This window comes from Apus apus, chromosome 1 (assembly GCF_020740795.1).
Source record: "Apus apus isolate bApuApu2 chromosome 1, bApuApu2.pri.cur, whole genome shotgun sequence".
NCBI lineage: Eukaryota > Metazoa > Chordata > Aves > Apodiformes > Apodidae > Apus > Apus apus.
In genome coordinates, this window is record NC_067282.1 from 98,135,049 (window position 1) to 98,161,843 (window position 26,795).

A 26,795-nucleotide genomic window follows, 5' to 3' on the forward strand; every position below is an offset into this window, starting at 1 on the left:
AAAGGGAAAATGAATCTATATAGATTAGAAAACATGGGCTGAAGTAATGATCTGAGATTGGGCAACTGTATATGTCAGCTAAGATGCTGTTTCTGATCAGCTTTATTGACAATCTGACATGTCTGTAAATCCAAACAGAATTTATAAAGTGCCTGACAAAGCTTAAATTCACACCAGGGAAATGTTTTTTAGAGAAGTTTTACATGAGTACCGGAGTCAAGTGTCAGAGAAATTCTCCAACGCAGAATGTATAAGAGAGAGCTTTGATTAATTTTTGTCTTCATGTAATAATTTTAAGTGACTGAAATTTTCACTATTTTGGTGGTTAAAACTTCAAGAAATCATTGGCAACTCTCAAAACATCAGCACAGGAATATTCACACTCTGTTTTTGATCCTTTAAAAAGTTTTTCCAGCCATCCATAATTGCTATCCATAATTGCTATTTTTATTTCATTTAGTTTACTTTTTTTTATTTGTATCCTATACTTACATTGTTTATTGCAATCTCAGCTGGTGGCAAGGCCAATTAACAGAGCTCCTGCACTCTGCTGGTTAAAAGCTCCCTGTTCAGTTTTGCACAGCCTTGCCAAAATCCAATTGCTTAGGCTGAAATTTGTCATGTTGATTGCTTGCTTCAAACAGAATTATTTTGGAAGGGTTCAGCAAAGTCATTCTAGTTGTTTCCAAAAATGAGGCTTGAACAAAATGCTAGCATATCTAGCAATTAAAAACAATTTCTGGTGGCCTTTTTTTGACTGTTTTGACCCTTTGTAATTTTGAACAAAAATATAAGCTTTGCCATCTGCCATGTGACTTTTCTATCTTCAAAACTGGCCAAGTTATAAATGTCTAGGAAGACAAGTCTTAAGTTTGCCTGTATTTCATGAAGCAACTAGTTTTATTATTTTTTTTAAGAAAACCTCAACATCACTGAGCCAAATAGTAAGCACTAAAATAACTAAACCATCACAGTCTTTGCAAGGCTTAAGGAAATGTTGATTTTCCTTAGTTGTTGCTACATGCTTCTGTAAGCTACACTTTAGCCAGGAACAGAAACTAAGAACATAGCAGAGTCCCTTTTGTGGTCACAAGGCACCACAGTTACTTAGGAGGAAGTGTACCTCCTTTGGAACCAGCTGGTCAAGGAAGCAGGAGCAGAGAGGTCAAAGGATGGAATGATAAAGCAGTTTAGAAAGTATCGTCAGGGAAGCTAGAACTCCAGAATATTAGTGAGGGTTTGATACTTTTGAATAGAAACTGAGGCGGAAAAATATGAATGAGGATGAGAGAACTGGAGGAGGCCAGGAGCCAGCTAGTATGGGAAGGGGCTGGGGTCGAGTTCTGAGGTTAGGGGATGCTCTGGTATGGTTTTGGGGACTAGAATTATCCAAATAAAGAAACAGTATTGTTGAGATCTACTGGGAACCATGATGAAGATCTAGGCTGGGGAAGAGATGGGACTAGCCCTGATTATATAGATGAGGCAGAACAGAAATAGCCATCACATCTGAAGGCATCAATGAGAAATGAAGTCCAGCAGCTCATACTTTCCATTGTCTCATTGTTTCTTTTGTGTCAGCCACATGAAACCCACCAGCAAAATATGCAACTCATCCCATTTTCTCCTGCTTCAAGTAGAGGACAACAGTATACTACCACTATCAGTTACTTCATTAGAACAAGACATCTATGTGGTGGATCTAACAGTTCCAAACAGTCATGCTGAGGAAACGTGGGTGTCCATATGTTGTAGCAAAATGTTGTGGTTTTTTCTTTAAATCAAGGAAACACAACGTGCTCCTAAGACTGTGAAAGTTGCCGAGTCAAGAATTTAAAACAGGGTTTTCCGGAATTAAAGTTGTATATGCAAGATTATCTGAATTACTTTTGTGATGGTATCTGTGTAGTTTGTCATTTATTAACTTCTTCATTCTCATCTTTGCAACCTTTAGTACTATTTTAAGATAGTTTTATATGTGCAGTAAACATACAACTGAAGCAGGAAGGAAACCTTTATTCCCTGGCCTCAGATTTTAATGTCAATTAGACTATCTGACTTTGGGTTTAATAACTCTCTAATTGCAGTTGCAGCACTTGGCTAAATCAATGCCCACCTGTCCTGATAAAAGTGTTTTAAAAAAGGCATCAGATGAAAACTTAGTGAGGTAAAAAACAAGATAGAATGAATAGGAACCCTTCTTTTCTTCCAAACTGCCTCACATAAAAACAGAGTTCAGTTTTGTTTTTTGTTTTGTCATAAAATGTTTTTACATTTTTTACACTTAGAACATTTTATATTTAAAAGCAAACCACTCCACCACTTCCTGATTTTCAGGGACATCCTCTGAATCTGCAAGGATACAAAACATTTACCATGAATTGATAGCACAGATTTTTCCATTAAAACCTTCTTGAGGTTTACTGTGCTATCAGTTTCTAATTAATTGCCTGGAAGTTGTGTAGGTTTTTTTTCTAATTGTACTTGAGATAAAGGGTCAACACCCACTCCTAATTTTTAGGAGTCATGCATAAACCCTGTTAGGTGGGTTTGCTGAGCAAAAGGATGTGCTGCTGGACCAGGAGGGGAGGCAGAAAAGGAGTCACAGTCACTTTTGGAGAAGGAGGAAGGCAGGGAATGCTCCAGGTGAAGGCAGCTTTGGGTGGTGTGCCAGTGTGGTACTTAATAGCCACCAGTTTCCTTGGCAGCTCAGAAATGCACTGTGCCTCAAGCATGTACAGCCTGCCTTTGTGTCCTCAGTGTACTGTGTGGGTTTGTTAAGTGCACCATCTGTCAGGATAGAGAGACCATTTTCACTTCCCTGCTCCATAACCTCCTGATATAGATAAAGAGCTAGGAATATGGACCTACCTTCTCCTTTTACTGGAACTTTATTGAAAAACCATGCTTTCTTTTACCAACTTTTATTTTTTTCCTTAAAAAAAAAAATTATATGTAAGTGTGATAAGAAGGTACAAAAAGGTGGATGCTCCTTCTCCTTGCTACATACCTGAGAATAAACCCACTGCAATCCTTAATGATCTACATTTTAGTCAGATGCTTGTCAGCACATATAACTGCATTCCTATGTGAGAACAATCCCTCCGTCCTTTAACTGAAATAACATAAAGTTCAAAACAGGATGTTGCTGAGTCAGTACCTGGGACCTAGAAGGTTTGGAATTTTATATTTTTTTTATGAGCTGGGGAAAAAAAAAATAAAGAAATAGAAGCAGGATTTGAAGTACTATCTAGTGCCTTTGGTTCCTGACCTTGCTCATTAATCTCTGCTACTTTGAAAAGACTTGGAAAATTACATTAACCTATACCATCAGTCCTCACTCAATAAATACAGACACTGAAGTCAGGGCTGAGAAATCTCACAGAGCTTTAATATTGACTTGTTAGAATTCCAAGCTGTAGCCTCACAATACAGTAACTGTCTATAAGTAATGAACAAGCTGCTGAGAAGAGCACCTTGCTGTTCTGGATCCATTCCCTGCTCTTTTAGAGAATCTATTCATTACCATTTTTTACTTCCTTATGCCAAACCATGGATTGTCCTGTGTGCCAATAAGGTCTTTTCTATTACTTTGTGAGAGGAAATTTGTGGAAGGGCAGAGCTATGCTCATGTTCTGTTTCAGAGCTGATAGTAATATTAACCTTGGCATCAGTTTCTACAGTATTGGAGGGGAAAGAAAAAAAGAAAGATGATGAAGGCATATGGGGGCTTTGCCTTTCTTCTGTTAAGAAATGATGAAGCAGTAACTTGTGTGCTTTGGCATTTAGAGAACATGTGCGTATACTTGTTCTGTAAAATCAGAATTCTCTATTGAGTGCACATCAGCTAAGATTTCAGTGCAGAAGAAGCCATGCCACCTCCTTACTTACAGATGCTGCACAGCACCCAGGAAGGAAGGAGGGAGGGTACTAGGAGGTAGTCATTATGGTTTTCTCTGCACTTCATGCAGACTATAATTTCTTGTCACTGGGGGCCTTCTTTGGCTTGAATCAGCAATGAGAATCATAGCTAGCAATACCTTTTAAAAGGTACTTGTCCTCTGCAGCAAATCTGGTACCTCTTACTCAACAATTTATTTCTTCTCCTTTATGTAGTCTCAGTCCTCCAACCAAGTAATGGCTGCCTTTGACACATGATAGGTGCAAAAATGTTCCTTTCAGTATCTCCACTCTTCAGTATGACAGCAGCCATCACCTGGCTCATTATTAGCTAAATATTGGAGCAGAGATATGCTGTTTTGCAGTAGCTTGCAAAATCAATTGTAGTTCTCACAGCAGCTGTCATTTTGCTGTTTGTTCAAATGAAGCTTTTGATATTGTTTGTCATGGTGTTAACATTAATCCCTTATTAGGGAAATATAAGAAGTCTTACTGATGTACACTTAAAAGAAAGAAAGGGCCTTTTGAGCATGACATTTTCTCTCTATAGTGTGCAGACACATACATGCACAAAGATTCACTATTCTTGAAAAAAAATTGAAAGGATGGCAAGAGGTGCTGATACAGGTTTTTTGTATGTTCAACTATATATTTATAAAAAGAGAAATGTAAGCAGACTGTTCAGTCAGCTCCTGAGGGAACACAAGAGGATCCAGATCAGCTGCACAACTGGCAGCTTCACTGGCAGTCTCAGCAGAGGGAACAAACATTTGTTTTGACCCTCTATAGAAGGTGAGCTGCTCTCTCCTTGCTAGCAGTGGGATGGAAGCACACAGATGGAGAAGTGTGAGAAGATGTGCCTCTCTATTTTATTTTGTTCCTTCCTGAACCAAATAAGATTTCTTAGTTGCTACAGTTTCAGGGCAGTACCTTCTAGAAGGGCTAAATAATTTATTTGTTGAGAAAGAATTTCACATGAAATAGCAGATAAGTGTGTTCATATGAAATTCTACAGTGTGTAGTTCAGGCACCACTCAGGCTCAGGGAATGTTTTTCGTTTGATTAAGTATCAATATCTACTTCTGAACTAGTCACCCTGAGCTCCCTTTATAGCTAATAGAGAACTAGCCAATATAGGAAAGGGATTCAAGGGTGTCCTAAAATGTCTGCCTAAAGTAAGTCAAATGAATTGCACCCTTGGACTGCCGGTTTTATCCACTGATTTATTTTCTAAAGTGAGCTGCTGATGAACTCTGCTGTAAACACAAGTTAGTTTTTTTCATGGTTGGACTTGATGATCTTAATCATCATTTCCAACCTAAATAATTCTATGATTCTAACTTAGGTTAGGTGACTTTTCTCTCATTAATCCATTTTTTCACTGTTCAGTCTAATGAGCTTCTGCACAACATGTAACATGGCTTTCCAAATTACTGTTGGGCAAGATGGCCTGGAATACACTGACAACACCCTCCAGCATATAATTCCGTCTCATCCTCTTCCAGAGCCATATTGCCACAGGATGTTAATTTGTCTCCCCTTAACTGCTGTTTCAGTGCTATCATGCATTCTCTTGAGATGCCCCTCTCTTCCTAAGAAAGTTAAGCAAACCAGCCTGCAGGGGAAATAAGCATATAATGTGGCTTTTTATGTTCAATGGAGACATGGTGAACTCAAATTAATGATTCTATTCAGTTGACAGCCTAGGCAAAAGAAAACAGTCTAAATTTCTTAGAACCCTCCTGCAACAGAAGTTCTTTGCTTTATGGTAGAACACTACAACTAGGTAACTGCTTTCAGGAGTCAGAGACATTAAAATTCTGTACCTTTCTGACAGAATTTCATTATAGAGGACATTCAGCAAGACTACTAGCCAGACTGCATAAATCCAGCACTACATATAGTTACACATGTTGATGCTGGAGCAGATGTTACAAAGACAATTGATGCAGGACCATGTTAGATCTGCTGGCAGGCCAGGTCTCATGGTAAATCAATGTCTATCAGACTGTGCTGGTCTTTCCTCAGACTGTGACTGAATTACCCTGGAGCTGTTCCAGAAGCCTAGGATTTCTATCTGTCTCCCCTCTAGAGCTCTACTTACGGAATGCATTTGGTTTTATGGAGGGATGACAAACTTTTGCCAAATACACTCTGAAAAGAACCTCTTATAACTCAGTTGTTCAACTCAGTCTGTGGGCAGGATCAAGTTCCTTTGTGACAGTTTTGTTAGGTCTCTGAAGGACTCCAGTTGCTTCCTTGGGCATTTTGAACCTTACAGTCTCCACTTCTATCTTCAAGACTTTAAGAATGGCCCAACTGCCTCCACAATCACCCCCAAGCTGACAAATAGAGCAAGATGTTAAAAAACCATGGTACATACCTGTATTAAGGCAATGGCTTTTTCATGGTGGGATTGTCCCTAAGTAATTATCCTATTAACAGCACAGAACAGAGCCCATGTTCAAGCAAGTAAAAGTTGTAGTGTGGGGATGTAATTTACTTTTTCTTCCATTTAATCTATGCAGTAAAGTAAACGCTTCTTACAGAAAATCTTATTTACAATATGTTTTTTGATACCATGTGATAATGCATAGAAGATACTGAAATGACTCCTTTGCGTACAAGTGGAATATTGAATGGCAAAGCTCAGTTCCTATACCTTACACTGTCCGCTGCTGAGTGTGTGCTTAAATCCTCTGTAATTAAAACCTGGTGATGTACTTCACAAGAGGAGAATGTCTTCTCACTGTGACTTTCCAAGCTCTCATGTAACAGTTTTTATTAAAGTTACTGCGTAAACTTAAAATAGCTCTCATTAGTTGCTAACAGAGATCTGGCAATATACAATGACGCCTAGAAACTGACCTGATTTTCCACTTTGAAGATGAACAGGGCAAAATCTCACTCTTCATTTTCTTTGTTTTGTGTGTGAAAAGAAACACTTTCTGACTCCATACCATGGTTCTTTTGATTGACTCCCCTCCTCCTTCTGATTGACAGGTTTTCCTCTATAACCTATGTCATCTTCCCCAGTTCATCTCATCTCATTTTGGCAGTGCATGAATTTGAGCCCCCTTTTCTGCTACTTCTCTGTGGCATATTGTGATCACTGCCATTTCTCTGAGCTTACTCCCTAGCTACTCTTACAAACTCTAGAGAGAAGGAGGTGTGTGTGTGGGGGAAGCATTCCTGGAAAGAGAGGCCATTATGCAACACAGGGGAGGTTGTATCACATTGGAAGATGAACATCTCCTTTTGCATTTTCCTTGCAAAGGCTCTCAAGTACTGTTGGTCATCCCATAATTAATAGCAAATGCTAAATCATTTTGAGTTAGTTCCCTTGCAGTCTAGAGCTACAAAGTGTTTTGAAGTGCTGGAGGCTACATCTCTATTAGAAAATAAAATGGGCTAAAGCCTTGCCCGAGTTTGATGTGAAGTGGCGCAACATGGCTTGCATCCATAGGGCTAAACTCTCTTTCCCTCAAAAACCCAGGGTCTTCTCATCCACCCTGCCTAAGGTAGGGTCCCATCCATGCTATGTGGCCAAAGTAGCTAGGCAGGAACAGTTCCAGCCGTGCTAGTGGCTGTGCTATTCCATGCTCTAGAGAAGCTGTGAATGAAGCCTGAGCCATTCTGTGGCCTTAGCTAGTGTGCTGGTGTAGCCATAGCCCAGGAGGTAGTCTTGAGGAAGTTCTCCTGTTGTTATTTTAAACTTTGTTGCTGAAGGCACTTTTGCAAAGGTCACAGTACTGAGGGATGGCAGAGAGGGGAGAATTTGTTGCTCCACATTTGTGACCACATTAGGGTTCCCAGCTCTGACTTGGAATGCCTGAGTGCTACCATAATAGGAAAGTAACTGATCACATATTAATCAAACAGTTGACTAGCAAGGCAAGAGAGCAGTTTGCTTCATGCATTGCTGAAATGCAGCTCCTTCCACAGTCAAGCAACTAAGCTCTTTAAAGGCACAGTGTTTACTGAAAAAGTGAGAACTAGAAATTGTATAGGAAATTAAAAACACTTAATAACAATGCCCATTTAAAACTTGGCTTGGACATTGGGGATATGTGCATGCAACTGCATAAAAAAACCCCTCCTATACCTTTGGACTTAATTAATGAGGAGGATCATGGCACTCTCTCCCGGAAGAGAGGACTTAGGGCTAAGTGTGTTATGTCTGCTGGTGGGGCATCATTCTGCAGTGACAGAGAAACCTTACTGTGCCAGCACTTGCTCCCCAGCACCACTTTGGTTTAGCTGCCAGAGGCTTCCATTGCATTTGCCAGTCAGTCTAGCATTCCTCAGATGCAGCTTTAGCTAGTAAGAGATGAGATGATACAGGTAAAATGGCCATTTTAATTTGATATGTTCCGAGTTAAACTTCCACAATGTTTGGTCTCCAAGTAGGGATGTGAATTATGGCCTCTAGTTTCATATCCAGAATACCTTGTAGATCCCCATTAACATTTACATACCTGTCTATGCATCAGTTATTAATTCGTAAGCCATTTAAAAATCTGTAAGTGATACATAAACTATTTTGAAGATAAGGATGATAGCTTAAATAATGCTAGCATTTAATGAAAAACAGTATTTGTCTATGTATTAATTGTTGAGCAAAATCAATTTGAAGTCAGCTATGAATTACTCAAAAATGCTATTTTTGTAAACTGAGTTTTATTACTGTTCCTTTCTGTTTCCTTATGTTACCCCAATATACATAATTTTGTGCTACTACATTTATCTTATGTCAGAAATAATATTGGTGCTCTCCAACATTATTACAACTAGGAAAAAAAAGGATTAATCAGACACTTCAGAAGCCTCATGCTGAAATAATATTTTTGAAATCATAAAAGAACAACCACTATTTTCTACAGCAAAACTAATTTTTCAAATTCAAGATAACAACACTGCATTACAAAAGTAAAGGTCAATTTGAAGAAGAAAGGATTCTGGTTGCATAAAGAAGTAATCTTCTTTACACCAAATTGTAATTTACAGTTGAATCAAAATATGTTGATTCTTTTCTGGCTTGCTTTGAGTGATATTAAAGGGCCAGTTGGTGTGGTTCAGATAAAAATAGCTGTCACATTTAATCTGATCACTAATGATAACCTTTATTTCCCTTCACACTGTGCTTTTGAAGTCACAGGAGACTGCTGAGCTCCAGGATTTGCTCTTCAGTTTCAGAGATGGTTGCTGTGTGGATGTTATACTTCTTTAGCACCTACCACCTTCCAATAACTGACCACAGAAAATTTTAAGCCCATAACCTCCCTCCTCATTGAGTGCCTACCTACTGCTACTCAAACAGAACAGGCAGCCCTTGACTTTGGAAGGTGGCCCTTGAATGTCTGAGTTCATTATGGAGTGAAAAAATAAGAACAAGTGTACTGATGTAGTTCTTGCCACATTGCAGCATTTTTAATGACTAAGAGGAGAAGTTATTATGTTATTCCTACGCTAATTAGAGAAAAATTCTGTCCTTGAAAATGAAGTAGTTGAACATTTGAGTTGACTTATTTATACAACAGTCAGATAATGATACCTGATTGTGCAGGTATGGATAGAAAGTGGAAGAAGACAGAATTGCTGTCTTGCATGTTCCCATGGTTGCTGCTCAGAGGACTGAAGGGATTTTGCCTTTTGTGGCTGAGGAGGTCATGGGGCCACAAGGCTGTCACAGTGAGGTAGTTCCATGGAGGACTGATACTGCAGTAGCATTATGCTAGTATGTTGTAAAACAAATAATTACAAGGCTTCCAGGGATTCAGTTCTCCTGCAAATGGCCCCCAAAATGGTGATTAGCCAGTAATACCACAAACTCAATGTCTTTAAATTAATGCATCATTCTAGGTAAGTTAGACATATATTTCAGAGTTTAGTGTTGTGACATCAGGAACATGAATGTGAAGAAAGTAATCTCTGGGAGATTTATGCCTAGACACTAACTCAGGAGGCAGACAGAGCTAACAGAAATGCAAATAATGTCCTGATGCAATAAAGTCATTCTAGACAATGGAATATTGCGTAGCACCAGAAATATCATGGAGTGTGTCCTTTAAAATGCAGAGGTACTGTGCTAATGAGCTTTCATCAGCCCACTATGCAATAACAGGCTCTCCATATAAATAATTCTCTTTTGACATCCCATCACTGGAGGGCTGCTGAGGCAAAGTCCTCACAGTAGCTTCTGTCCACAAACCACAGCTGGAAGCCATATACACTAAGCTAGTGAGTTTGCAAAACCAGCCCGATGCTTGGGGCCCTGGGAGTTGTTTGTTCCTGATACCACAGAGATCAACAAACTACAGCTGGGGAGCTGACGATCTCAAAGAGGCCTCTAAATAACACTTCATTCAGCAAAAGAAAAGGCTAGGAAATAAATAAAAGGAGGCAAGATCAGATTAAGGTTCTCTTCTGCATGCCAACACTACCTTCTTTTCTTGTCCTGGTCTTGGGCATTGTCCTCTCCCCCAAACATTGCCATCTTTTCAGCTGCCTTGTGAAATGAGAGTCTGCTGGATGACCAAAACAAAGGCTTAGAGTGAGCCTGCTGGGTAATGTGGCCCTGGCAACAGTTTTTATTGTTGAGAAGTAGACTGTCTCCTTTCTTCAACCATAAGGTCAGTGGTGGTGTTATTTTTCCTCATCTCACACAGAAGGAACTGGCTATAATTGATTCCCCTAAAAGAAGATGAGACCTCGTCTTACGCTTCCTCACCCCTCAGTTTAATACAGAGAAGAAAGAAAATCAACTTCAGATTTTCAAAACTGGTACTTATAAGGAGTTAAATCTGGCCTCCACACACTAAGCACCTGTATGTTTTGGCTGGTTGCTTTGTGGAGTCTAGTAATATCAAATGACTTCCCATCACGTAAAGATGAATTTAATGCTTCATATGAATGTCAACATCCTTGAGACTCCTGCCCATTTTAGTCCTCTTTAATTAGGGACTGTTGTGCCTCATTGGACAGACTGGTGTAATAGCTTGGGATCAGAGTAGCATAAAGATTGTCACAGCTGGAATGATCTTTTGAGCAGTGGGAAGTAATGGTCCTGCCTGTGGCAAATAGTGCTTCTGGCATGTTATGGGGCATGGTGATTCTATTCCACACTTCATTTAGTCTTCTTCCAAATGCTGCAGTTTAGCCACTGAAAAATGCAGTATTCTTACGAGTATATTCCATCTTCAGTATAGTCCTGTAATACCTGTTGGATGTGGGCTGGGTGAGCAGGGACTGTTATAAATTGAGGTCCAATAATTGACAGGAACCAGTCCAATTAATCAAATTGGTTTATTAAGCAAGCGGCAGCAAGCAAAACAGCGCTGGGCGGCCGGGGAGTCTTTGCTCCGCCAACGGCGCGCGCCCACTTCCCGAAAGTAGCTGATTATATACTCTTCTGGTTCCCGTATATGTGTCAATCCTGGTATACTTTGTATCTCAGCGACGTATTGCTAGAGGATCGGTCTTGTCCCACCTCCTGATGGTCGTGAGGCTGAAGGCTCCTCATCTTTATCAGTGTCCTATGGGTGAACCTTTACAGCTTATCGCACAGCTTAGCTCTTCCCTTTGAAGTGTTAAAGAACACCAGATGCCTGTGATTTAGGTATTGAGGTGTCAAAGCACACTAGATATCTTGTGATTTAAGTATGTGAAGGGTCAAAACTTTGTAATTTTTCACCAGCCTTTAAGAAAGCCTGATTTGATTAACAAACATAATTTTATTTATTACAATCCCCCCTTTTTCTTTTACCATTTTGTTCATCAAATCTTTGGAGTTCAGCGTAACTTAAAGCTAATGTTTCTTCCATTGCCGATTCCTTATCTAATGGCTCGTATTTAGCCCTGATAAGCATTAAATGGGCAGCTTCCAGCCTGCCCTTTACAATTTCAATTAATTTGTTCAATATACAAGGACCAAATGTTAATCCCAAAATTAATAGTATCATAGGTCCCGCGATCGTAGACAATAGGGTAGTCATCCATGGGGAATAATTGAACCAAGATTCATACCAATTTTGCTGTGCTTCTCTTTCTTTCTTTCTTTTTTCTAATCCTTCTCGTAGTTTTGTCATGGTGTCTCTAACTACTCCAGTGTGATCTGCATATATGCAGCATTCCTCATCTAGAGCAACACACAACCCCCCTTGCTGTGCAAACAATAAGTCCAGTCCTCGACGGTTTTGTAATGCTACTTCTGATAAGGATCTCAGGGAGGCTTCTAAAGCACTAATAGATTTCTCTACTTTTTCTAGGTCTTCATCTACAGCTGCTCTAAGGGAATTGAATTGTTTATTTTGTTGAATTAAGGAGGCTGTCCCTGTACCGACTCCAGCTACACCTAAAGTTACCAGCGTGGCTACTGTTAGGGCTGTAAAGGGTTCCCGTTTATTCAAATGGTGTTTTGGGACTGTTTGATATTCATAGGCAAATTCCTCTGGGTGATATATAATTTTAGGAACTATTAACACTTGGATACAATAATCCTGGTTTTCATTGAATAATTTCAGCGATAAGCAAGGAGTTACTCCAATGGAGGAGCAGACCCATTTGGTATTCTTTGCTGGTAATAACCAGTCAGCTGGTGGCTTCCTATTCAAGGGGATCATAGCTTTACACAAGTGCTTCTTATTGTGGGGCACATTCCCAATGCACCTCCCCTGCCCGCTTACTTGAGCCAATGTAATTCCCTGGCTCTGACTGGTTTCCTTTTTCCACAGACATTGTGAGGGGTTTGACCCATTGATTCGTTTAGGGTTAGCAGTTACCCCAATTGCCTCATAAAAAGGTGGTTGAATATTATAGCACAGCCAGCAGTGCTCTGTCAAGTTTGGATAAGTAGCATTCAATACTTGATAACTGGCTTGCACCAATTTCCAAAGAGAATTGCCTCGGGTATTAATTGCTGCAGTTGTGCTATTTTTGGCATCTGTCTCATTAAACATTTCTGTGTCTGATGGGAGAGATATTTTCTCTGCTAATACTTCATCTGGTCCCACCAGATCAGGGTCACTGGTAATTATTTCCTTTTTTATATGTATAAGCCCTCCTCTGTCAGTTCCAGATTCCCAGTATCGTATTCCCCAAGTTTTTCCCAGTAACCATCCCTCATCCAGGGGTTGTTGTATTATTAATTCCAGGTGTGTACAAGTTTTCCCTTTAGGTTTAGGTGCTATACTTCCTCGAAGGACCGATTGAATAGGCACGGGCGTGCACCCCTGAGGACCCCAAGTAACCTTTAGGTATTTATCTGGCCCTGCTCCCGGGCTCCAATTGGAGGCAATCGTTTCACAACCCCAATAAGCACAATAATATTGGTTGGGAGCGTTGCAATATGCTCTTCCTGAATTAGAACTTGGACACAGATAATACCCCATAAGATTCTGACAGGGTTTCATGGGGGCTAACTCGCACAGCTGTGTTTTAAACACTGGTACTCCAGGAGTAGTAACAGTTTGAATTATATGTTGGTCCTCCCATCTATTCAGTGTCCATTTAAATGGTTGGTGAGAGTATCCGTGTACACTTGTACCACAGTTATCTGTGTGTCCATTTACAACCTCCTGAAGGCAATCTTCAGATCTCCGGGCGGGCTTGTCACTTCCCAAGAATAGTCTTTTAATGGTCCTTTTACGCGGCTCGCATGGGTCCAGCCTCTCTCTGCTGTCCGGATGGCTGTTTCTGTGGTGAGTAAAACGAGATAGGGCCCTTCCCAACGGGGGGTTAATGAGGACTCTTTCCATGATTTGATTAGCACTTTGTCTCCTGGCTTTATGTTATGCATGGCTACATCCAAGGGGGGTCTCTGTACTACTAAGCCCTTATTCCGCAGTTTTACTCTCCTAGCCATAAGTTGAATTATATAAGGTCTAATTTGTGAATTTTCAAGTTGGGGGTGGTCCTGCGGAATTTCTAAATCATATGGCATCCCATATAACATTTCAAAGGGGGAAATTCCTACATCAGTTCGGGGCTGTGTTCTTATATTCAGTAGTGCTAAGGGGAGACACTTTACCCATGACATCTTAGTTTCTAACATCAATTTTGTGAGCTGTTTCTTTATTTCCCCATTTACTCTTTCTACCTTTCCCGAGCTTTGTGGATGCCAGGGAGTATGATATTCCCATTTTGTCCCCAAAGAGGAGAGAGCTTCCCTTGCTATTTTTGAAACAAAATGGGAGCCCCTATCAGAGTCTATTACCTCAATGGATCCATACCTAGGGATTATATTTTCCAGCAAAGTCTTCACTACGGTTTGAGCGGTGGCTCTAGCTGTCGGGAATGCTTCCACAAAATGGGTTAAGTGGTCTATGATTACTAATAAATATTTATATCGTCCCACCTTTGGAAGTTCAGTGAAGTCTAGCTGGATTTTAGCAAATGGTCTGTGAGCCAGTTCTCTCCCCCCCAGGGCTTTTTCCCGTAACTGATGTTTATTGACCCTTTTGCATGTCATACATTCGCTAACTATTCCTTTTGCTATATTGTATACACCAATGCACATATACTTTGTGGCAAACTGATCCACTAGCGCCTGAGTTCCCCAATGGGTGTTCTCATGGAATTTTTGCATGATTTTCAAGGCCAGAGGTTTTGGGAGAACTTCCCGGCCATCCGGGAGTTTCCACTTTCCTTCTTCTATCTCCCTGATTCCCATCTGAGTCAGCTTATCTTTTTCCTGCACTGTAAAACTCAGGATTGAGTGAATTTTTCCGTGTAGATGGCAATGGCTATACTTGGGGCTGTCACATTCATCATAAATTAGACATCTGCAAGGGACTTCATGGATTCCAAAATCCTTCCAACACTTATAACACGGGAATTCGTCTGATTCCTTTCCACAAGTTATACAGTCCTCCCGAGTTCTTTTAGTCTGGATCACCATTAATGCCGCTCTTTTTGCTTCTTGATCAGCAAGATTGTTTCCTCTGACTAATGGGCTTAATCCTTTTTGGTGTCCTTTTAAATGTACTACGGCTATTCCCGCTGGTCCTCGTAATGCTTGTAAAACCTGGATTATTAATTCCTGGTGTATTAATCCTTTTCCTTGAGAATTTATTAAACCCCTTTCTTCCCAAATTTTTCCAAAAGTATGCACTACGCCAAAGGCATATTTTGAATCCGTATATATGGTTCCAATTTTGCCTTTTAAAAGTTGTAAGGCTCTTAATACAGCATATAGTTCACAAGCCTGTGCAGACCAACTAGGACTCAGAGGTCCTGATTCTATTACACTAAATGTTTTTCCATCAATGATTGCAAATCCTGATTTTTTTCTTTCCTTCAATTACCCGGGATGATCCATCTACAAATAGCTTTTCTCCTTCTCCAAGTTCTTCCTCGTCTAAATCTGGTCTGATTTTCGTTTGCTCCTCAATGTAGTAAAGGCAATCATGATTTATTTTGTCACTCGGCTCCCCATACAAAAACTGTGCTGGATTCTGCAAGCTTGTTACCTCGAGTTCCAGTTTGGGAGAGGAGATAAAGATGCCTTCATATTTTAGAAGCCGGGCATCTGTTATCCATTTGTCAGCTTTTTGTTGCAGAATTCCCCTGATGTTGTGAGGTGATAATACCCTCAATTCTCCTCCAAAGGTAATTTTATGGGCTTCCTCTACCAAAAGGGCTGCTGCTACTATCGCTTGAAGGCAGGTAGGCCAACCCCTACTTACGGGGTCCAGGAGTTTAGATAGGTATCCCACCGGTTTCTTTCTTCCTGCCCATTCTTGTGCTAATACCCCAAATGCGGTCCCTTCATCAACATTGATAAATAGATAAAATGGTCTCTTTACATCTGGTAGGCTCAAAACTGGGGCGTTTACTAAATCAGTTTTTAGTGTTTCTAATTGTTTATCATCATCCTCCGACCATTTCAATAATCCATCCTTAGTTAATTTGGTATAGAGGAACTTCACCTTTTTGCTATAGTTCTCAATCCATTGCCTGCAATAGCCAAAGAGACCTAACAATTGCCTAATCTGTCTTTTAGTTCTAGGAGCCGGTAATGACAATATGCCATTCACCCTTTCGGGGTCTAATTTCTTAATTCCCTTGCTTAATCTGTGTCCCAGATATTTCACTTCCTTCTCAACAAATTGTAGTTTTGATTTTGATACCTTCAATCCTTGTAAACTCAAAAAAATTTAGTAACTTAATACTCTCCTGCCTCACCTTTTCTTCACTCTTGCCAGCTAGGAGCAAATCATCCACATACTGGACCAGTGTGACTCCTTCACTTAACTCATACCCCTTCAGGATTTGTTCTAAGGCTTGTCCGAACAAGTTCGGAGATTCGGTAAACCCTTGGGGCAATACCGTCCACCGTAATTGTTGTTTCCGATGGTTATCTGGATCTTCCCATTCAAAAGCAAAGTAATCTCTGCAATCTTCTTTAAGAGGGCATGCCCAGAAGGCATCCTTCAGATCTACTACACTATACCATTGATTATCGGGCCCTATTTGACTCAGGAGGGTGTGTGGATTCGCCACCACCGGGAATCTAGCTATTGTTCTCTGGTTAATTTCTCGTAAGTCATGTACTAACCTATATTTTCCATCCGGCTTTTTTTACAGGTAGGATGGGAGTATTAAAAGGAGACATACACGGTTCTAGCAACCTCCTTTCAAGTAATCTTTGGATCTCAGGTTTCAAACCTAACCTCCCTTCTCTAGGAAGGGGGTATTGTTTTATCCTGACCGGTATTTCTGGGTTCCTTATTGTTACTGAAAAGGGTTCAATATCTAACTTACCCACTGTTTCCGGGGTGTACCAGACTTCAGGATTTATTTTCTCTTCATCTATTACTCGTAAGGGACACAGTTTAATTTTTAGTGTTTCATTTTTAGCTTCCAAACCAATTCCTAATTCGATCATCAAATCTCGCCCCAATAAATTATAGTCTGCTTCCGGCATGAGCAGCAGGGACCCAATCCCTACCTTAGAATGGGTTTCAAAAAACACATCTTTTATTACAGGTACTTCAAAAGGTTCTCCTTTTGCTCCAATGACCTGTATAGTCGCCGAGGATATTTTACATCCTTGGGGCAATTTTTGAACGGTAGATCTTTCTGCTCCCGAGTCCACTAGGAACTCAATTTCTTGTTGCTGGGGACCCACTTTTAATTTTATCAAGGGCTCTATCTTTTCTCGGGTTCCCAGCAAATAGAGCCCCTGACACCCCTAATCTTCTTTAAACATTTTCTCATCCATCTTTCTCTTTCTGCAGTCTTTTTTTTTTTTTTTTTTTTTTAACATGCCCTTTTCCTCCACAATAAAAACAAATCACAGTTCCCCGTTCTCTACCTCTTAAAGGTTCTCGAGTCTCCTGCCTTGTATGGCGAGCTTCAAACCCTTTTCCAGGCTAAAGGGTTCCTTGGAATAAACATAAATATGTAAAGCCTGGCATATCCAATATTCAAAGGACCCAAAAACGGGCCAATACAGGTGGTCACCTCTAATTTGTTTCCCACCCCAAACTTCCATGCAATAATGTATCATTTTTGCTTTATCTTTACCCTGCCTAGAAGGGTAATCATTCCAATATTTAATCATTATTCCTAACGGACTGTCTGGCGGTATCTGGGGTAACCTAACCTTAGGCACCGACCCACCCATGGGATCAGAAGGCTTGCTTTTCTTCTGTCCCATCTTCCGGAGTGCCTTCACACACACACACACACAATCGCTTCCCCCTGTTTGTGGCCCAGTCCCTCGCGGGAGATGGGAACCGCACTACTGAGGGGTCCGCACTTGCTTCGTCCTCAAGGGGACGTCTCACACAGGCACACTCCGGGATACCCAACCCCAACCGAACGGATCACCGGCCTATACTTACTCACTCCTGAGTCTTCGTTCGGGTCTTCGTGCACAAAGTTTACGGGGTTACCGGTTTTTATTTGTTTGCTGTCGAATTTCGAGTTCGTCGGTAGAGGTTTTGGGTGTAAAAAACCCTCAACAGGGGCCGCTTACTCAGCGGGGCGCCTCCCCCGTGAGGTTTACAGCCAAATTGTCTCTATCCGAGTCACGGCACCAAATTTGTTATAAATTGAGGTCCAATAATTGACAGGAACCAGTCCAATTAATCAAATTGGTTTATTAAGCAAGCGGCAGCAAGCAAAACAGCGCTGGGCGGCCGGGGTGTCTTTGCTCCGCCAACGGCGCGCGCCCACTTCCCGAAAGTAGCTGATTATATACTCTTCTGGTTCCCGTATATGTGTCAATCCTGGTATACTTTGTATCTCAGCGACGTATTGCTAGAGGATCGGTCTTGTCCCACCTCCTGATGGTCGTGAGGCTGAAGGCTCCTCATCTTTATCAGTGTCCTATGGGTGAACCTTTACAGCTTATCGCACAGCTTAGCTCTTCCCTTTGAAGTGTTAAAGAACACCAGATGCCTGTGATTTAGGTATTGAGGTGTCAAAGCACACTAGATATCTTGTGATTTAAGTATGTGAAGGGTCAAAACTTTGTAATTTTTCACCAGCCTTTAAGAAAGCCTGATTTGATTAACAAACATAATTTTATTTATTACAGGACAGAGAGTAGCACTTAAAACATAAAAAGCCAGTTAGAGGCTCCAGCACATGCAATTTTTTATGCCAAATGTTTTTACAGAAGGTGGCAAGTAATGTCTATTTCTTTTGGAGCATGGTGAAATTCTGGGAATGAAGAGTGAGTGTAGTTTTCCCCCTAATCCATCCCACCAGCTTTTGCCCTTCCATGAACAATTTTAGGAAAGACTAGTCTATTTAGCCTGTGTTCAAAGGTCACACAAGACTGCTTTAGGCTTTTGGCCCATTTGGAAAAAGCAATGTTTTCTTTTTCCAGTGTTGTCACAATTGATTTTACTTTATAGTTGAAAAGAAAATGAAAGAAATAGCTGATGGCATATTTGTGAATAATTACACTTGCACCACATTTCTTGAGAGTTTGCTGGGTAGATTTGTGTGTAAGATTTGATTATTTTCCTTGTTACAAGGACCTTCATTATCCATCCAGTGTTTGCAATGGATTATGAGGCACTGTAACAGATTACAGAGACAGCATTCTAATGTTTCATCTGGAAATGGAATAAATGGATCTTTTTCAATTGCAGCAATGTGAAATGGGCTTTCAGGATGTTAGATTTGGAAAACAGCTAATTAGATGTAGTTTCAAGCTCTCCTGCTGGGATGACTATTGCATATACTGAAGTAATATCTGCACCCTGCAAGTCTTCTCAGTCTTTAGTACTGCTAAAGTAGCCTGTAGCACCAGACTGGTGCTGGAACATGGGGTGCCCCTTGTTAATGTTATGCTCCAAGGAGTTTGTTCCACCACAACTCAAATTTACCTGAATTGATTTATGGCCAGAGCTAGTCCACATTAAACACATAATTTTAAAAAACTCATCAGATACTAGACTTTTGTTAGGGTCACCCCATCACTGTTGGTGTGGCGTTCTGTTCACCTCCCCTGTTACTAGCGTTTTGAACCCAGCTGGGACATGTACTGACCCCTGGCTTGTCATGGCATGTTTGGAAAAGGAGTGAGAGACATGTCTAGGAGAGGGAATTGGACTAAGTATGAAGAAATCTTTCAGAGAAAGCCTTGAAATAGCTGAGTGTAGTGAGAAAGGTTAGGAATTTTATTTTTATGGTACTAATGAAGGCAATTTCCCTCAAAATGAAGGCCAGTGCTCACAAAATCTTTCTTATTTCTGAACCCCTCAAAATCACAAATAACTTGTGAGTTGAAGTCTACTGACAACAGTCTTATTTCTCCTAGTTTCCTCATGTGAGCCTGTGGTCGTCCAGGGATCCTCAGATATCCATGTGGAAAAAAGCTGCACGTAGTCTAGAAAGTGTAGATATCAACAAAGGCGTCTGTGTGTGACTGAGGATGGGGAGAATCCAGATCTACCTTTAATGCTACATAAAGGAATGAATGGTTGGCCCCTATCAGAAGGAATGAAAAAAGCAAGTTGAAGAGTAAAGCCTGTGCAGGGGCTTATCTATGCTCTGCCCTGCTGAGAATGAAAATTTTCTGTTTTCAGATTGCTTCCAAGGTAGTGATTACTAGTTAAAGGAAAGCTAGGGGTGGGAGACAGTGAATGAAAGAGGGACATGTCTGTGGCCTTTCTTCAGTTCCCTGCATAAATTTCATAATCTGAGCATTCAAACTTCATAGCCTATATGTTTGATAATTACAAACAACTACTGATAGGTAAAAACTAGTGTGTTGCATATATAGTAGGAAGGGTGCAAAAAGGCTTTCAGTCACTCGTATTGGTGGACTGAGGTCATCTCTATTCTGTGCAGGTTCCTAGCACAGGCTGTAGTTAAGTGGGTCAGTTCTTGATTTATAGAGTCATAGAATGGTGTGGATTGGAAGGAACCTTAAAGGTCATTTAGTTCCAGCCCCCCTGCTGTGGCGTGCTGGAACTCGTTCTCTTAACTCTGACTAGCCAGTAAAACAAAACCAGTGTAGTTAGCGGAGTGTGATGTGTTTTGAATCATTAGGCTACTTTTAGTAAAGCATCTCAAGGTAAAAACGACAGTCTTTTTCCCTTAGCCTAGACAAAGCCACAGAAGGCACACCACTTAATTTTCTCTCCAGGTTGACAATCCATCTGTTAAAGTATCTGTTTTGTGACAGTCCTCAATAGAAAATGTTTTGTAGAGAACTCAAAGAAAATCCACTCTCAAAATTTAGAGAATACCCCATCCAGCTTTTTTCAGTTTAACATAGGACTTAAAACTCTTAAGGCAAATATGTCTGTGTATTTCTCTATATATTAATGTATATTGTCTATATAACCAACTGCCATGCATATATCTAGAAAGATGGGCATAGGGAGGAAGAAAGCACAGGTACATCATATGCATTTTATATAGATGATACACCTTTTGTTTTATAATGTACATTATGTGTATGTGTGTAATCATTATATTTATACATTTCTATACCATCTGTAAGCTAACAATGAATTTTTTCATTACCCGTATAAATATCTTGGCCCTTTTGAACATTTCTAATTTCTTAATCTACAAGTCTCAATCATGACTGAGAACTTCTTATCCTACCATTTCTCCTTAGTGATTGGAAAAAGACAAATACAGCAAGAGTTCATAAGGAATTTTGAATTTGACTTTAACAAGAATGGGTCAAAAAATAAAAGGAACTCACATCTCAAGATATGGTAAATTATTGTAGATCTTCAGGTATGGTAAATTATTGCAGTACAAATAATTTAAGGCAGTGATGTGAGATGATTCACATCAAGCAAAGATTAACTGGCTTGGAAATTCTAGAGAAAAAATATATTAAATGTTGGATTTTTTCAAGTATAAAATCTTAATGTAAGATTACTGAGTCATTACTGCAAGTTAACATACTGCTAAGACTTGGCTGTAATAGAAAATTAGTAGTACAAGCCAGATTTCATCAAGAAGTAGGAAATTACTTGTGTCTGCTCATCCATCTAGCTAGCTATTGACATTTTCAAGTGAGTAATTTATTTACTGAAAAGCTAAAATTGATGCATAAACTCCACTCCTGATTTCTACTATTAAAACTGACAGTTGTGTCTAGTGAGTGGCGAGGGAGGAACCTAAAGCTCAGAATCTTGCAACAAAAATGCAAATCATCAAGCAATGAGAAAATGTTAGTCTTGTTGGTTTCAAAGCTGATTAAATGCTTATTACGTCCTGGTATAAACATTTTGGTAAAATATTTCTCTGTAAAAAATAAGAACATTTCTCCATAAGTGATACTATTCTCTTTAGAGTAAGTTAATAGGACTCTATTAATGAAGGAGAGATTCTTATATATGTACAATTTAAACAGTTTTTATTTTTTATTACTGTTATTGCAAAGTGGTTAGTGTTAGAGCAAGAGCCATTGATTTTTATTCATTTGATTTCAAATGAAAAGTCTCTATTTACATGTTTTCACTGAAAATTCTTAATTTTGCATGGGATAATTTAAAATTGTTTTTTTATTCATTTCCATATAAAATGTTGTGATTTCTTGCTTTGGTTTCCCTTAACCCATAAATACCAAATCAAAGCCAACCCCCTGAAATACCAACAAAATTGTACTAAGCTGTTGTGCAAATGTTAGTTCCTTTTTAAATTTGATTTAAAAATAATCTGTTTCTCTGGTATGTACACAGCAGCATTGAAGAGATGGTATCTGGCAATAGGAAAATTGTCACGGAGTGTTGTTCTTAGTTTAGGAACTGGTGCAGACATTTCTGTTTCTTTAATAAGCCACTACTCCAAGTTTCAGTATATATCATGTCTTTTACAGGACAGTTCAGTTTTCTGCTTGGCTGTGTCAACATCTTGTGAGCATAAGGAAGTCACTTCTGACCTTTACCTCCCTTTCCCCACAAAAAATAAGACAATAATTGTATTCCTGTACTTAAGGTGGTGGTGTTGCTTGAATAGTTACACACACAGTGCAGATTTTTTTTATTTAATGGCTGTGGAAGTGTGTTGTGTGATTAATTTTCTTCCATAAAATTCTCATTTTGATAAACTAACTTTTTATTATACTGTATAATCAAAGTTTTGGTAAGCTGTTGAGCTGTTCTTCCTCTCCAGACTTTCTCTTTTATCTTACATTTACATATTTCTTCTTTTAAATTCTTCTAAATAAAACAAAATATTAAGCAAACATTTCTGTTAACAGAGCTACTTTTCCTTGGTTGATGTGGGAAATAGAACATCAGTATGGAATATGCCAAAATCTTTCCTTTAAGTATTTGCCCAGTTTAGCATGGATTCTAGTAATGGAAAATGTACACCAAAATTGAGTTATGAGTAAGCATAATAAGTAAAGGCAAGAAATACTGCAAGACTCTTGCTAAAATAATGAAACAGTGTCCCTGCTTTCTAGTGGGAAGGAGAGAGAGAGTGGTGGATAGGTTTCTTCTCATTTTAATAATATATTGAGAGTCTTCCCCTGGATTTGCTTTAACACTACTTGGGGTTGAGCATTCCAGAGGTGTTAGTCTCAAGAATAAAAAGCAAAGTGGTCAAAATGGGTGAATTCCTAAAGGTGTTTTAAGTAGAGCTGTCTGCAGACTCCTGCAGGACTGGGGTACAACAATTGTGTAAGTGAGTTTAACAAAAATGTTTATAGAGAAGAGAAACTCAGTGGTATAATGAAGTTAGTGGAGTCAATGTGTGTTCTTACTTTGTTAGCCCAGGCAGATTAGGGTTATCTTTGCAATGAGGGCAGGAATTTTGTGAGGGCTGCACTTTTAACACGTAGGGGGATGAAGCAAAATTCAGCAAAGTCAGACGAGTTGTCCACATGGAGGCTGAATGCAGTTGGACCAAAAGCTGAGGTCTGGTGAGTAAAAGAAGGCAAAAAGCCAGTGATTGAAGCTGAAAGGCAGTGACAGAGCTGGGAGGGAAATGAGGGAAGCAGCATACTGGCAAAGAGATTGAACATAAATGATTCAAAGGGGAAGACCAGTACGTGTTGAAAGGGATGAGGCAGGAAACAAATTAAAAGATGGAAATTTGCTTTAGAAAGTATGTTCTCTTCCTCTAATGCAGGAGCTGTGATAGAAACAGGATCTCAATCCCTACTTCAAAGTATTTTAAGGTGCCTTTGTTGTAAACATTGGGAAATGAGTAACTTCTACCTGCAGGATGGCACAGGACAGTCTGTCTGCCCCTTCCTGTTAGCTCCCTAGGGCAGGAGAGGTCCTGCTCAAATGTCTGGGTGATGCTTGGTGACTGACAAGCACCACTTGGATATCACTCCTCAGTGCCTACCTACCAATGGGCTGTCACAGACTCTGACGTTGGGAGGAAATGGAGGATTTGATCAGCTGTGTTTGCCAAAACCGATTCTGGGTTTTTTTCTAAATATGCTCCCTACCATCACGGCTCTGTCTGTGAGGAAGAGAGAGGCAGGATTTTTCACCTGTGCTATTCAGTGATTTTATCACTGTTTGAAAAAACTGCTGATGTTTTGTTTTGTGTGTTTTCTTTGAGCAGATGGGCAGAAGAAGGTTCAAGAGGAATTTGACATAGACATGGACGCGCCAGAGACAGAGCGCGCTGCTGTGGCGATACAGTCCCAGTTCAGAAAATTCCAGAAGAAAAAAGCGGGGTCCCAGTCTTAGTAGCTACCTCACAGCTTCAAACAAAGTAATCCTGAAATGGTTTATCAAGATAATCGGAAATAATACAAAGATGCATGTACAGAAATTATCAATATTTAAAACCCCATTGGCAGATAACAAACCATGAGCTTGTGTGTGACTTTATCCCAGATGTTTCGCACCCGTTATCCTCTGTAACTCACCATTTTACTTGATGTTGTAATAAAAAAGTTAGGGTGAAGTAATTAAAGTGTCTGCCTTCATCTGTCTTTTCATATTAATCCAGCTATCACAGCAGTACAAATAAACCCAGCCCAGATGCCTGTTTTCCTTTTCACGTAAAGCCTGGGGACATAACAGCACCGTATGTTACAAGGTTTTTGCTGAGAGATGAGAGCATGCATCAGCCCTGCTTACCTCATTTGGAGAATTCCAGCTGCCAGCCAAATGTGACAATAAAATTACTTTATTTTAATGAGCTGAAAGTTAAAAGTCGCAGACAGAAGCTGGCAGGAGGGGAAGAGGTGTAGAAAACAGTGAGCAGCTTGTTTTTGTCTTGCAGTTATGCCAATAAAGTGGCACAAGTGGGGAAATTGTCCCTGTCCTTTCTCTTTGCATGATAACATTCAGAATTGCCCAGCTTGGACCACATTGACTGTTATGGGAAAAAATACAAAGCCCAATTCCAGAAACCTTTGGAAGGTGTACTTTTTTTCATTATTTGAAAAAATAGAAGCTGGCCCTCTAATTTTTTATTCACTCTATGCATAATCAGTAACTATTTCTATGTCATGTCTCTCTTTTTATATTATTTTCAGCATTTCATAGAATCATAGAATCATAGGGGTTGGAAGGGACCTCGAAAGATCATCTAGTCCAACCCCCCCGCCAGAGCAGGGTCTAACGAGCAAATTGTAACAAATTCCCTGTCTCTGTTTGCACTGTTCTGTATTCATGAGGAAGATTCAAAAAAGGTTTAAATAAGTAACTTGTATTCAGAAAAAGGAGCTATTTAGATTGTGCAAGTGGGACACGAACTACATAGAGACATGTAAAAAAAAATCTCATCCTCTCCTTGGCTTCATCAGCAGATTTAGGTATTCCAGTAAGCATCTTCGTCTCTAGGGAAATTAGAGCATTTTCTGGAGGACTGGTGTTTGCAGTTGTTCTCCAGGAAGGCAGCATGAGCCTCACTCACCTCCAGGCTGACAGAGGCAGGCATGCTGAGTGATGGCAGCCTGCCTGAACAGCCTGGAATTGGGAAGGTGAGAGAGATTGAGGTAGAATACCCAGCTTTGCCTAAAGGCATTAATGTCTTCCTCTCCCACCTCTCATGAAAGTATTCTGATCGCCAGGGCAAAGGACACAAATATCATTAGTCCTCTACGAAAGCAGAAAGCAACAGCCAAGGGGTAGGAGTTGAGGGAAAGGCAGGATCTCATGCTGGTGGTAATTGCTGCCCAAGAGAGCCCACCACTTCAGCAATACTGAAGGGCTGCAGAGCTGTGCCTGAAAGGTGGGCTGTGGACTGCAAAGGGAAGGCCTTCAGCTGTATGCAGGATACGGCACTTACGGTGCCAGGCAACAATTCAGTGAGGAGTCTAAATCTGATGGTGAATGACCATGCTGCTCAGGAGGAGTCCTCAGAGATGCTGAGCAGAGGAAGTCTTATCCTGTGGGCGATGTAGAGGGCATGTGCAGAGATGACATGTGAGGTGCTTAATGAGCACAGCAAGACTTGGAGGGACTGGACGGTGCTTTTTAGATCTTAGCTTGGGGATGAACATCTAACTGCTGCCCAGACCCTGTCTTAGATACCTCTTTCTAGGTCAGGTCCTGATCCTATGCATGGCTGAGTTACCCATACATCACCTGTAGAGTTCTCCAAGCTGCAGCTCAGTGCTTTCACTCCAGGAGCATATTTTAGCAGTACTGTTTCTCTGCATTTAGGAATTTCACAAATAAGCCTCAAATAACACTACCGCTGTGCTGAGTGTGGTTTGTAGAGGTTATGGGTTCCCTGCTTGTCTTTCACAGAGATTGCTCACCATATAATAATCACCTTTGCATAATACTTTAAAAATTGTAATGGGTTTGGACTGTGCTAGTGCTATTTTGTTTAGTTTAACATATATCTGTAATAAAGGACTGCATTTGTGTTCTGCATTATGTCATTTGAAATAGCATGAGCTCTGTAATGGCTACTTAATTGAATAAAAACTATGGGTAAGCACTAGGCTTTTATATTTGATCTGACATTCCTTGGACTTAAATTTCCTACACAACAGGAGTAATCATATGGTTGGGACACTGAGAAAATTATTACATTACTGAAGTACAGCAACAAGGGCTGTTAGTAAATGAGTTATGGCTCTTTCAGCAGCAGGGCTATTCCTTAATGTGAAGTTCAAAGTGCATCTAACAAATACAGTATTAATGTAGAATGAAACATAATGAGGAAATAGTGAACTGGCAAGAAATTTGGATTAATTGTGGCTGCCTCTGTCAGACAATTTCCCTTTTATGAAAATGTGTTTGCCTCACAGATTCAGTTAATGTTCCCAGGATAAGAGAGCTTTCTTGCTCCCGAGTTTTGCTTTTCATTGATCCTGTGTTCATATCAAAGGCGGCAGTTTTTAATTTCCTTTCTTAGCATTAACTCATACTTTTCAAAGACCTATCTGGACGTTGCTGAGGTGAGGAAAGGACTTTGATTCAACCAGAAACTTCTCTAAGATGGGTGAAAGAAGACACTTAAACACTCCAGGTATTATATAG

At 40.1% G+C, this 26,795-nt stretch overlaps 1 protein-coding gene across 1 annotated transcript in view; it reads left to right on the forward strand.

Moving 5' to 3' along the window:
- The window catches only part of PCP4 (Purkinje cell protein 4), a 62,476-nt gene extending 36,215 nt beyond the window's left edge, over positions 1-26,261 (forward strand). Inside the window, exon 3 of the mRNA XM_051634226.1 lies at positions 23,911-26,261. Coding sequence (XP_051490186.1) covers positions 23,911-24,038 — 128 coding nt within the window. The 3' untranslated portion in view covers positions 24,039-26,261. The remainder of the gene's footprint in view (positions 1-23,910) is intronic.
- The last annotated feature ends 534 nt before the right edge of the window (positions 26,262-26,795 follow it).